This window comes from Chanodichthys erythropterus, chromosome 13 (genome assembly GCF_024489055.1).
Source record: "Chanodichthys erythropterus isolate Z2021 chromosome 13, ASM2448905v1, whole genome shotgun sequence".
Lineage (NCBI taxonomy): Eukaryota > Metazoa > Chordata > Actinopteri > Cypriniformes > Xenocyprididae > Chanodichthys > Chanodichthys erythropterus.
In genome coordinates this window covers 29594420-29607608 of record NC_090233.1, presented here as the reverse complement: position 1 = coordinate 29607608, position 13189 = coordinate 29594420, and the positions used below count along the sequence as shown (strand labels likewise).

General features: G+C 37.3%; 1 protein-coding gene across 3 annotated transcripts in view; it reads left to right on the top strand.

Annotated features, from left to right (window-relative positions):
- Positions 1-13189, top strand: part of camkk1a (calcium/calmodulin-dependent protein kinase kinase 1, alpha a) — a 102636-nt gene that overhangs the window by 68882 nt on the left and 20565 nt on the right. For all 3 annotated transcript variants that reach the window (XM_067406910.1, XM_067406907.1, XM_067406908.1), the window contains exons 4-8: positions 1805-1852; positions 2064-2117; positions 8507-8558; positions 8734-8867; positions 13072-13108. In XM_067406910.1, the coding sequence (XP_067263011.1) occupies positions 1805-1852; positions 2064-2117; positions 8507-8558; positions 8734-8867; positions 13072-13108 (325 nt within the window). The remainder of the gene's footprint in view (positions 1-1804; positions 1853-2063; positions 2118-8506; positions 8559-8733; positions 8868-13071; positions 13109-13189) is intronic.

The window sequence follows — 13189 nt, the reverse complement described above, 5'->3', positions numbered from 1 at the left end:
TTTTTTTTTTTTGCGCCCCCCCAAATATTTTTTGCACCAGCCACCACTGGTTGATATGCCACTCATAGGTCTTTCATGTGGAGAACTCCTTTTGTGTGTGCAGTTTGCATAATTATGCATTTAAGGGTGCGTTCACACTTGTCATGTTTGGTTCGATTAAAACGAACCCTGGTGCGATTGCTCGGATAGTGCGGTTCATTTGAACATATGTGAACGCTGCCATCTGAACCCTGGTGTGCACCAAACAAGCGGACCGAGAGTGCTGAAAAGATGGGTCTCGGTCCGCTTCCAAACGAACTCTGGTGTGGTTCGAATGATATATGAACGCAACACGGACCAAAGACATGTAACCGAACTAAAAACAGGAAGATGAGACCCTAAAAAGGACAGAATCCTCACGCATGTCGGTTTTTCTTGTCATAGTCGCGAGTTTGCCCATCACAGGCATCAGACGCTCGTCTCCACGCAGCAGATCGTTTTTGTGTGTGACGGATGGATTCCCGCCGGTGTTTTGACTACTTTACACATTTTATAAGATCTTCACGAGTTCCCAGCTGGCCAAAATACCATCACATGCAGGCTACGCACCGCTACGCACACACAACGAGCGCATTTACCTCAGCAAACAGCATTGTTTTGGATGTTCGGTAATAGGCAATACGTAATAAAATCCGACCAATCATGTTGTGAATGTATCCCTATGCCTGAAGGTTCGGTGATAAAATTGCCAATCTGAAAGCTAACCGGACCAGGACTAAATGTTTTTTTTTTCTTCTTTGGTCCGGACCAAATGAACCAAAGGAACCGAACTACAAGTGTGAACGCACCCTAAAAGTTAATGACCAAACTTATCTTTACAAAAGTTCACAATGCTGTTGCAGATTAAATATATCGTGGATAACACTGAATAAATATCTTTTCATCAGGTTAGATACTGATTATTAATCACTCAAACCCTTTTATCTAAACCTCTCAACTTAAACTTAAACAACTGGCACATCCGCCAATTTTGTAGTTTTTAACACTATTAAATTGTAGTTACTTTTATTCGTGTTTGTAGTTCTAACCCTCGTCCAGTGTGCAATGGGTTGTGGGCAATATTAGCCGTTAGACTGTGCATTGATCTGCACTTCACATTCTAACCGGAAAAAGTAGACCATCCGGTTGTCTTTGCAATACTAATTTTTTAAACATATTACGATTTGGGACACACTAATTCTAATTTCAAATACTCTTTAGGATGAAGAATATCCAAATTGGGATGCAGAATATACATTGCTGAATTTGTCTACACATATGTCTAAGAATTGCTCTGCAACGAAAGGCTTGATGTTATCACCGAAATAAACTACATCTTGTTTTCCATATTAAATAAATTAAGTTATTATTTAAAATGACCTCAATATCAATTAATAAAAGCTGGGTAAAAGATCTTCAATGAAAATCAATATTTAAATGTCCTTTCTTGAACTGAATTAACTCCAAGGTGGATCAGATTTTCTGCCAATAGTCAAATGTCAGGCTATGGGAAACTGAGATTGCAGTATTTGCTATCATAGTCATTATTTTTTAAATCTTTACTTTTACAGTTTCCATTCTTCCCTTGTGGAAAAGGTTATGAAACAAATGCAGAGATATATTGTTTCCGCCTGTAACTGGCTTACATGTTCCCTCTGGTGTGTAATATATTAATATAGTGTCACTGTCACGGCTCCTTTGTGTGTGCAGCTGGTATTGATTCAATTCTCTCTCTGTCTCTGTTCTTTTCTCACTTTATTTCTTTCTCGCTCTCTCACAATTTCAGGATTGCCAACAACTTAACCAGTACAAGTTAAAGAGTGAGATTGGGAAGGTAAGCCCACCTACATCTTTGTCATATTGTGATATTTTGATAAACGACATGCATATAGAAATAAGTAAAGTCCTATGGCCATATTGTGTTTCATAGCAGTCATTCAGACATTGAGACACTGACACTTACTGACCCTCAGCACAATCTCAGTCTTGTTTAGTTGTCTGACTCATCACAATTTATATATTTTTTTGTATCTTCTATCTTAAAGGGCTCATATGGTGTTGTCAAGTTGGCATACAACGAGGATGATGACAAATATTACGTAAGTACCTTTTAAAATAACAATTATTATACATTTGGATGTCCTACAATGTTCTAACTATTGACTAGAACAGTGTTGTAGGCTTTTGGGGGTGGCCTGTATAGCCAAAATTGAATTTGGTTATGCTAGTGGTGCTTTAAACACAGTCATGAGGTGTGTATTGTGAGTGAGGATGTAAAGTAAAGGTAAGGAACAATATACTGGGGAAAAGAGATTGGAAAGAGAAAAAAGGCATGACAGAAATTACGATGGAATTTCTAAGCCTTTGGCTTGCTTAGTTGGGGACACTAGACATTTGATATTCAATAGTATTCTTGACATTTATTCAACAGTGCTTCTGATCTGCCTGCATTGACACTATTCTTGAAGAGCTGCTGTGCAGCCAAATTATGTACCTGCTATCAATGTAAAGCTGCTTTGACACAATCTGCATTGTAAAAAGCGCTATATAAATAAAGGTGACTTGACTTGACTTGATGGAGGAGAGGTAGGATAGATTGAATGGTAATGAAAATGAGAGCAGATGGGGGAGGATTGTGATATAACTGTGATGGCAAGAATGTGCAGCAGTCCTTAATTTTATTTGGAGCTGTTCATATCAGCCCACAAACACCATAACTGTAGATTACAATATGCACACAGTAACTGATCAAACACAGATAGACAGACAAAAAAAATCATAATTTACCTCTGATACTTTTATTTAATTGGCTGGAAAATGATCTGTTCAAATTATTATTATTTCATTTTAAGCAGTGTTTAACTAAAACAATTTTTTATCCTTCATGTTTTCCCTGCAGTCTATGTGACAGAAAGTGAGATTTTCAACATTAATAAGCATAAAATAAGTTAAAGCTGTGTTTATTTTTGTGGATGCAGGCAGCATATGGGAGCTAACAGTTGGAAACAGTGTGCCAAAATAGCTGAATATTTTAAAATGTCCTGCAGTGTGACATAAAAATACCCTACTCAGCATTTTCACGTTGTATTATGATTGTGTATGCAGGCTCATGATAATGTATGTGAATGATGTATACTGTATATGATTAAAAGGTTTAATTGTGGAATAAGGAAGACATACAGTCTAAATGACTTTGATTGACATGGTGCTGTTGTTGGTGGTGCTAAACGTGGTGTTTTCAGAGATCCAGGATGGACAGGCGTTTGTGCACCACAATCTTTTTATTGTACAAGTAGTGCAAATCACCTCCATTGAGAGCCTATTCACTGGATGAAAACACTTGGTTAATGAGAGAGTTCAGATGAGATTGGTCAGACTCCTTCATGCTGAGAAAAAGGCCACAAACACTCAAACTAGCACTTCTCACAACAGGAGAAAGGCACAGCTGAAATCATAACCTTGAAGAGAATGGGCTTTCAACAGCAGAAGGCCGTTCCTGGATCCTCTTCTGTCAGACCATATATATGAGATATAAACTGGGTGACTCAGCAGTGGGAAAAAAAGCATTTCAAAACATTTCTTGTTTTTTTCTGAAGCATGCACATACTAGAATCGAAATGCATGGATACAGCATGACATCATGTATCAGGATAAAGGGGTCTTATTTGGTATTAGGTGTGATATTTTGCAGGTCTACTGATCACATCTGAATATTTTCCTCTCCTTCTTTTAATCATCTGTCATAACAGACAGTGTGTCTGAAAGCAAAATATAGCTCCCATTTCCCAGCTATATTCATTAATTCATGCTATTTGGATATATAACAGCAAGGATGAATAGAGGACAGAGATCAAATCCTTTCATGAAGGCAGAGTAGAGTGAGACTGCCCCCGTCTCTGGCCTTTACACTCCACTGGCCTCACAAACCTATGAGCAGGGTATTACCGGTCTCACAATTGCCACACAATCTCTTTTTCTTTACCGGTAGAATGAATTCTTAAAACTTGTTCCTCATTTAACTCCATGTCTGTTCTCCCGCTCTTTCAGTCTTTCTTTTTAAGTTTCTTTTTAATTTCTCCCATTTGTAACATCCAGCTGTTTTCTCTCTTTCACTCTCTTTCAACCGTAGCTGAAACATAATTGTCAGAAAACATTTAGTTTGATAATTTTCTTGTCGTTCAAACTTAATTTATGAAAAAAGTGGATTTTACAATGTTTTTTGGCGTAGATAAAGCAGCGAATATTGAATATTATTAGATTAATTTATACTATGTAATCCCATTTAGCCGAATTACTACAACTTCTAACCCCATATTAAGTTGAGTAGAAAATGTGTCTATATACGGTAATGTGCAAAAGGTACTGTACTGTACGGTACTTTGGCACATTAGTATTTTCAGCAAAAAAAAAAAAGGTTTTAAGTCAGTTATTTATATCTTTTGCTGTAGAGTGCCAGTAGGAAATATCATTCCTTTTGCCATTAATTGTAATAATCCAGTTAGATTTTTGTATGCACATGGTATCTCACAACAGCCAGTATGCTCCACACAGAGATCTGATCTCACCAATCATCGAATCTGTGATTACATGAAGAAACAGAAAAAACTGAGACAGACTAAATCCAAAAGAACTGTGGCAATGTCTCCAAGATGCTTGAAGAAACCTACCTCCAAAGCTACTTGAAAAACCATGCGCAAATGTACCTAGCAAAATGTGCATGGTTTAAGATGAAGGGGCCTTTTAAACATTTATTATTCTGAGATATTGGATTTTATGGCATGAAAAATTTAGGGAAAAGACCACAGAGTTTTAACATGTGCTTTGGTTAAAGTTTGAATTCCTTCCATGACGATATGTGAAAGAAAGAATGAATTTTGAAATTGTCCAGCACTCACTCATTACGAAACCTCATGTTTTCTGCAGGTGCTAGAAACCCAGTAGAAAAGTAGACAAGACACAGGTGCACAATTCTTCTGTAATGGACATCTTCCATTATAAAAAGACACAGTATGTGTTTCTCAGGAAGTACGTGTTTTAAAAGCCCAGGTCTGTGTTCCAAAAGCAATTTATTTGATTAACATTTGAATTGCTTGTAAAGACATCTGATCCAAACATCAGCGGTTCAAGCTATTTATGTTTTCTTTTCTCAAGAAAACCCATATAAACTAGTTGATAAACAAACCACAAGCACAAATGTACCTAGGGCAAAAGCTGAGGGTGGTCACACCAAATATTGATTTGATTTAGTTAATAGAAGAATTGATAAGTAAAATCTATTTATGACATTATTTTTTAAAAGCATCCTCACTTTACAGCATTTTTACCCATTTTACCTTGATTACGATTAATGAACGATTATTTTGTTTCTGTTTTTTTTTTTTTTGCCCTCATAGTTTAAGGTTTGTACTGTAAATATGACTATTAAAAGTGGGATATATGTTTTCCTATTGAAAGAGCGATCTGACACAGCTCACTTTCAGCAGTTATTTTATCTATAATTTGGAACATTTCTTACAGATTTCTGCTTGTTGTAAATAGTTCCTTCAAAAGTAGAAAAAACATATGCTATAATAACTTTTGAGTTTCTAAGCTACTGTTGTCATAAATCACTGGACATTGCTGGCAACTAGTCTCTGTGTTCCTCTCAGTGCGCGCGATTTTCACGCATTGCGCAGCTACTGTTTGTATGAGTGTTCGTGCCACAAAGCAGCTGTGCGAGCGCGTTAGCTCAATATTATAATACACATCCGATCGTCTAATCGCTTGAATGTCCAAAGCATAAAACATACAACTGACAAAGTTTAGTGAATACGCAAGTCTCACTGCTCGCGCGCCATCACTGTGTTGAACCGGCCGGTTAAACCTCCGTGTTTTGCTTTTTTGCCACTGACTGGACGGGAGTCACGGGACGGAGTCATGTGGCTACATACGCTGTACTATGTTTTTAAGTCGGAAGTATTAACAGTATTAAAAAAACGAAATAACCGACATGGGGAAAATTATGTCGGTTAGAGGTTCTGAATTTCGGTTTCGATTACTTTTCGATTAATCGTCCAGCCCTATTTCACGGTACTGTAGCTTTGTAGGTAGGTTTCTTCAAGCATCTTGGAGACACGGCCAAGATACTATACACACACACACCACATTCGGCTTTGCCATCAAAAGAATAAATTACATATTAAAATATTTTAAATAGTTATTTTGAATTTTAATAACATTTTACAATATTATGTTTTTTACTGTATGTTTGATCAAATAAATGCAGATTTCTTGAGCTTAAATGGGTGATTCATTGCAATTTCACTTTTTTAACTTTAGTTAGTGTGTAATGTTGCTGCTTGAGCATAAACAGTATCTGCAAAGTTATAGCGTTGAAAGTTCAGTGCAAATGGAGATATTGTCTTTTAAAGTTATGGCAGTTTAATGACTACAATTACGACCGGTTTGGACTACAACGACCTTCTTCCCGGGTTGGTGACATCATAAACACTGCCCCGGGAACATGCATCAAAGTGGGCGAGGCCATGTTGCATGCATGCAAGTCTTTTGTGTTTGGGCTTCCTAGGGACGCTGACTTCAGGAACAATGTTTAAAATTTATGTTTAATTCTGTTCCTGACAATTATAATGCTAATTTAGCAGTCTGTGCTGCACATTTTACGGAAGACAGCTTCCAGAATCTACACGAGTTCAATGCTGGATTTGCACAAAGGCTATTACTGAAAGATGAAGCAGTTCCCACTTTAAAAGCAGAAGCTGCTGTTTATGGGCCCCAATATGTAAGAATGTTTTATTGTTTATAAAGTTATATCATTTCTGGGGCATAAACAAAGACCAATGCGTTTTGGCTTCACTTGCCAGTTAAATTCTATTTTATACTTCAACAAACTTTTTTGTAATCACACCAGCAAACTTCTATTGGTATTTGTTGGCGTGCTGTTTCTGGACAATGTGAATCGTGACATCGTGTTCCGGACAGCGAATCACAATACACTGGGCCAGCTAACAAAACTGAGCCCATTACGTATTTCTGAGGGAGGGGCTTCATAGAACCAGGAACTCAACAGAGCATTTTTAGGAGAAGGGAAACAGCGGTGTAGAATAAAGGTAAAATATATGAAAAATACAGCGTTTTTTTTTTAAACAAAGAATTAAGACATGCACCCTATAAACACAATAAAGCCTACAAAAAAAAGAGTGAACCTCCCCTTTAAGTGACTTCTTCAGAAACATTTAAAAAATCTTACCAACCCCAAACTTTTGAACAGTAGTTTGTGTGTGTGTGTGTGTGTGTGTGTGTGTATCAGTTATACAATTGAAAAATCTCAAATTAATAGCAAAATAGAGGCATTTTCACTTGTGGAGCCCACTGTATTTTTATAGTACAAAACTGTATTTAGGTATTGCTTACTTGCTGATTCATCTCATCGTTTCAAGTCATTTATATTCTGACGCTTCAGTTCTTTCCATTACTGCTGCATTCTAAATAGCAATTTTGTTTCATCGTGCTCACCTCTGACATGTTCATAAAACATTCATGTTTTCCTCTTCACTCTTTGTGAACTGTTATTTAAACTCGTCAGCTCTACAGATGTAGCCCTCCTCCAGCTGTCCTTGAGGCCGAGGAGAATAGCACTTTTTCTTATTGCTAACTATTATGAATTCTAAATCTAAAGTTGTGCATGGTCTAAGATGAAGGGGCCTTTTAAACATTTATTATTCTGAGATATTGGATTTTATAGCATGAAAAATTAAGGGAAAAGACCACAGAGTTTTAACATGTGCTTTGGTTAAAGTTTGAATTCCTTCCATGACAATATGTGGAAGAAAGAATTTTTTTAAATTGTCCAGCACTCACTCATTACGAAACCTCATGTTTTCTGCAGGTGCTAGAAACCCAGTAGAAAAGTAGACAAGACACAGGTGCACAATTCTTCTGTAATGGACATCTTCCATTATAAAAAGACACAGTATGTGTTTCTCAGGAAGTACATGTTTTAAAAGCCCAGGTCTGTGTTCCAAAAGCAATTTATTTGATTAACATTTGAATTGCTTGTAAAGACATCTGATCCAAACATCAGCGGTTCAAGCTATTTATGTTTTCTTTTCTCGAGAAAACCCATATAAACTAGCTGATTTACAAACCACAAGCACTGTGGTCTGCGTGCTTCTTATTGTCTGTCACTCACTGTTTGTGACCAAATTTCTACATTCACTTCAGCAATCACCAGGAACACTGCTGTGAGAAGAATCTCAAGTGCCCCATCAAGGCCAGAAGCAAACGAGAAGGCTGCAGTTGATTGAACTCTATGAAAGCTTTGTTTGATTAGTATGTAAATGGTGATTATGTCACCCACTTTATAGGCTCAAGCAGATGGAAATAAGTTGCTTTTTGAGAAGACCTCTGTGTAGAATAGTTCAGATATCTTTATATTTTTTGCAAGATTGTCTATTCGTCTCATAGTATCCGTGTCTTCTTTGTTTTGCAGGCAATGAAAGTGGTATCCAAGAAGAAGATGATGAAACAGTATGGTTTCCCTCGTATGTATGGCATTTACATTAAGTTTTAATTTGAAACCAGATGTATGCAGATGTTATGCACAACAGTTGTTGTTCTTTGGGGCAGATGGGCCTCTATATTAGCTGAAGAATTCAGTATTTAAATGAAGCAGCATCCTAGGTTCCTTTTATTCTTAATCATTCTTTCGCTGTGCAGGCCGACCTCCTCCCCGAGGTCCTAAAGCGGCCCAGGGGGAGCAGCCCAAGGTGCTTGGTCCTCTGGAGAGAGTTTACCAGGAGATAGCCATCCTGAAAAAACTGGACCACCTCAACATAGTTAAACTGGTTGAGGTAAGGATTACAGACAAATCCATTCATTCATATAATCCACTGTTAATGAACTTGTGCTAATTAATAGTACTTTAATAGAGAAAATAATAACAAGCAAACTTCTATCCGTTCTTCGAAATGTTCTTTTAAGGTTCTTTTTTTATTTTTATAATGTTCTCTAAGTTTTTAAGGTTTTTACACCAAAAAACATCATCATTTAAAAGTAATAGGCTAATTTCTATCTTGTTTTTGACCCTCTCTTTGAAACACTCCATTTTGTTGGGTGTGCCGCATAAAAAACTTGGATGTAAACGCTCACTGCTATGACTGGGTAACAGTTTTGCATATTCAAATAATTTTCAACATCCCTGCCATTACACAAGTGTAATTGTTTAGAAAATTTCAGATGTTGAAAAATATTTTGTTACATACTGTACTGTACATTTGCCAACAATGTGCAACATTTATGCTTATTACATATGCTATAAGTCTTGGTTGTGGCAAATAAAGTTTAAGTACTGAGTTACCACAGTTATAATTGACAAATGATAACTTACAGTGATTCATGTAAACGAATTATGAATGAATGTACCATCGTTTGTTGCACTGTTGCTCTTATAGGCTATTCATCATTCATCCTTTTCGATAAAATGAAAAACATATACATTGTCATTTGCAGTGTCTTGTTTTAAATAAAAATGAAACATGTTGTCTTACTGATGACAAAACAGAAGATCTCACTCACTGAAGCTTTTATTCAGGATCACAGTGAATGGCTTCGATCGGTGCTTTCCTCCGTATCAAGGAATCCCCCATATTAACCCCTTAAATGCAGAAGCAAAGGAAAAAAACAGCAAATCACAACTATTGAGTTTGACTGCAGTATAAATACCCAGTACATATAAAACAATCTCTAACAGACAAAGCAATAGTTACACTTGTGTGTTGTAACATTACTGTCAAATCGAATATAGTCGTCACTGCATCATTTTTTATTTTCAGTCTCTATGAAAAGCCTGCGCCGAACGTCTTGTTTAAAAGTGAATCTGCAATAAAATGAAGCAAACAAACCATGAGTGTCTTACTGACATGATCTGGAGCTTTGTTAAAAGCAAAGTTCATCCATACTTTCTTAATGTTGTAATCACAAGAAAGGCAAAAACTGTATGTGATGAGCAGGGCGGGCGAGAGCCGTGAGGGAACGGCGCGAGGCCGGTGACGCGAGTGATAATGAGCGTCACCTGCGAGGCGTGCCGGCCTCGAGTCTCTCACGGAGGAGCTCCGGAGGCATAAAAGGAGGAGTGACATCAGTGAAGGACGAGAGAGGACCAGGCCTGGACTTTATTTTATGTTTTATTATGTTTGTGTGGCCGGCAGACGTCCGCGAGGGTCTGCCGGCATTACTTTCGTTTTGTTCTTTGTTTATTTTATATTAAAGTTTTGTTGAATGTTCGCCGGTTCCCGCCTCCTTCTTCCCACATCTACTGACCGTGTTACATTGTATTTTTCCATAACTTGGCAGTTCAAAACGTCTTGTAAACCTCAGAGGCATCTCTATCGTTTGGTTGCTGGAGTAATCCTGTGTTTTGCATCTCTCTTGTATTTACTACTACATGACATGTGTGATCAGTGGGTGGAGCTAAAAAGGCAATGATGTGGAAGTAGGCATTGATTTTCTTCTGCAGAGGCGGTCTTTCGTCACACTATTACATCATAATGTGATAAAATCTGAAACTAGTCATTTTGGGAGCTTGGTTTCAATAAAAGCTGATGAGGAAGTTTTGAGTTCTGAAACTCACAGGATATTTTTTATAGTACAGTGACCTCTTATATGTCAAAAATCTTTTCTTTTCTTTTTTTTCTCAATTCATGACCCTTTGAACTTCCTTCCAACTAAACTTTCTTTCAAATTTCCTTTATTTTCTTGATTCTTTCTGAATGAATACACTTCTTTTCTTTCTAACCAAAGTTATTTTTTCTTTCTTTCTTTCTTTCTTTCTTTCTTTCTTTCTTTCTTTCTTTCTTTCTTTCTTTCTTTCTTTCTTTCTTTCTTTCTTTCTTTCTTTCTTTCATTCATTCAAACTTCCTGCTCTCTTATCCTCCTTCCTTCCAAACCAATGAATGATTTGATTAATGATTAATTATTTGATTAATGACTGACCACTTGAAAGACATGTTGTTTGACACTGGGAGTCAGTGTAAACTTTAAGTTTAAATGGGAAATACAATATAGATAATACACGCAACAGAATTAATAAACATGATAGAATTCCTTCCAGATTTCATCTCAGAGAGAGATTCAATTTGGAAGGAACTGGACTCAGCTGCACCAACCACTCAATAACTGAGCCAGACTTTAGACTAATCATGTCATTATGTAATTTGTGCCAAAGAGGGGACAAAATAATAGCGACACAATGAAAATCAGCTAGAAGTAAATCTGTTGAGCAGAGATGCCCATAATGTCCTGAGAATAGGATGCGGAGATGAGTGCGATCGATCGCAGGAAGGTAGAATGGAGGGGTGCTGAAGGAGAAAAGCGCCTTTCCTTCTCTCCCCCCATGGTTCCGTCTGAGTGCTCTTCAATCACAGCAGCACCCACGTACATCAGCAGAATTAGAAAAGAGGGTTGAGAGAGTGCACGCAAGAGAAAATTGAAACAGAGCATGAAAAATGTTTATAGGAATCTTAGAAAGTGAGGCACAGGAACCACCTACACTCCAATCACCTGCCTCTCCTACTGTCGGCCCAAGTACAGTGTTAAGTCAAGAGTGGAGGAATACAGAAATGGAGCTCTGCTGGCAGTGAAGGATGAGGTGCACCTGATGCTTATCGAATCTCAATACCGGTGTAAAACTAAAAGCGACGCTGTGCCAGTAGCTTGGCTGTTTTCAAATTAAGTGTTGCTTTTGCATCTAGCTTTTCCAGTAACAAGCAACTTTTTCCAAGCAGTGGTATAGAATTATATACGTGTCAACATTTTTTCCCCCCGTCAAATAGTATTTGCGAACACAGCTTTATAGCCGAGCGAGCTGAGACAATAATTAAATACTAAAATACTGTCTCTCACACACAGTATGTAGTGTTGGAAAGTCTGTTTTTCTCTGTGAAATACTGTTGTTGCTGAAGAGTATGTTTTCCACAAAGCTCCTCTGTAATGTTTGCAGCTTTAGAAGCCCTTATTTTTTGATGTTGAAATCCCATATGACATGTCCTAATGTGTAGACTCACACTAAAACTGTGCCTGCTAAACTCAGCAGAATTCTGCAAAATTACACTCAAAATATTCTACACAAGTTCTACAGTAACTTTATGCTGTTAAAGGGTTAGTTCACACCAAAATGAAAATTCTGTCATTTATTACTCACCCTCATGTTATTCCAAACCCGGTAGATCTTTGTTCATCTTCGGAACACAAATTAAGCTATTTTGATGTCTGATGGCTCACTGAGGCCTCCATTGCCAGCAATTGACACTTTCAAATGCCCAGAAAGCCACTAAAGACGTATTTAAAACGGTTCATGTGACTACAGTGGTTCAGCCTTAATGTTATGAAGCGGCGAGAATTCGGCCAAAGTCACACCCCCCCAGTGGTGGACCATTGAAATCACATGACTGGCAGTTTGATACACGCTCCGAACCACTGATTCGAAACAAAAGATTCGTAAAGCTTCTAAGCTTCATTAAGCAGTGTTTTGAAATCAGCCATCACTAGATATTGTTGAATAAAGTGGTTATTTTGTTTTTTTGCTGCACAAAAGTATTCTTGTCGCTTCATAACATTAAGGTTGAACCACTGTAGTCACATGAAATATTTTAAATGTTTTTAGCACCTTACTAGGCACTGAAAGTGTTAATTGTCTTGCTGGCAATGGAGGCCTCACTGAGCCATCGGATTTTATCAAAAAAATCTTAATTTGTGTTCTGAAGATGAACGAAGGTCTTACAGTTATGGAACGACATGAGGGTGAGTAATTAATGACAGCATTTTCATTTTTGGGTGAACTTACCCTATAATAACAGTATTTTTCCACTGAACACATTTGAGCATTTTTAATTAATTCCACAGATTTTCCCAACATAATCAGTGAAGAAAAAAGTTATACTTTGCTTTGAACCTACTAATGGATGTCACAGAGTTTCATAGATGCCAAGAATGGTGAAGATCATACAGTGCATGTAGCAAGTGATGTTTTTTTTTTAATAATACATTTTTTTGTTTCAGGTGCTGGATGATCCAGCAGAGGACAACCTTCACATGGGTATGTTCTTTTTCTTGCTGCCATATAATTTTAGTGGTAAAATGGCACCTATGTGTAAAAGATTCAGCAAATAATGGTGTT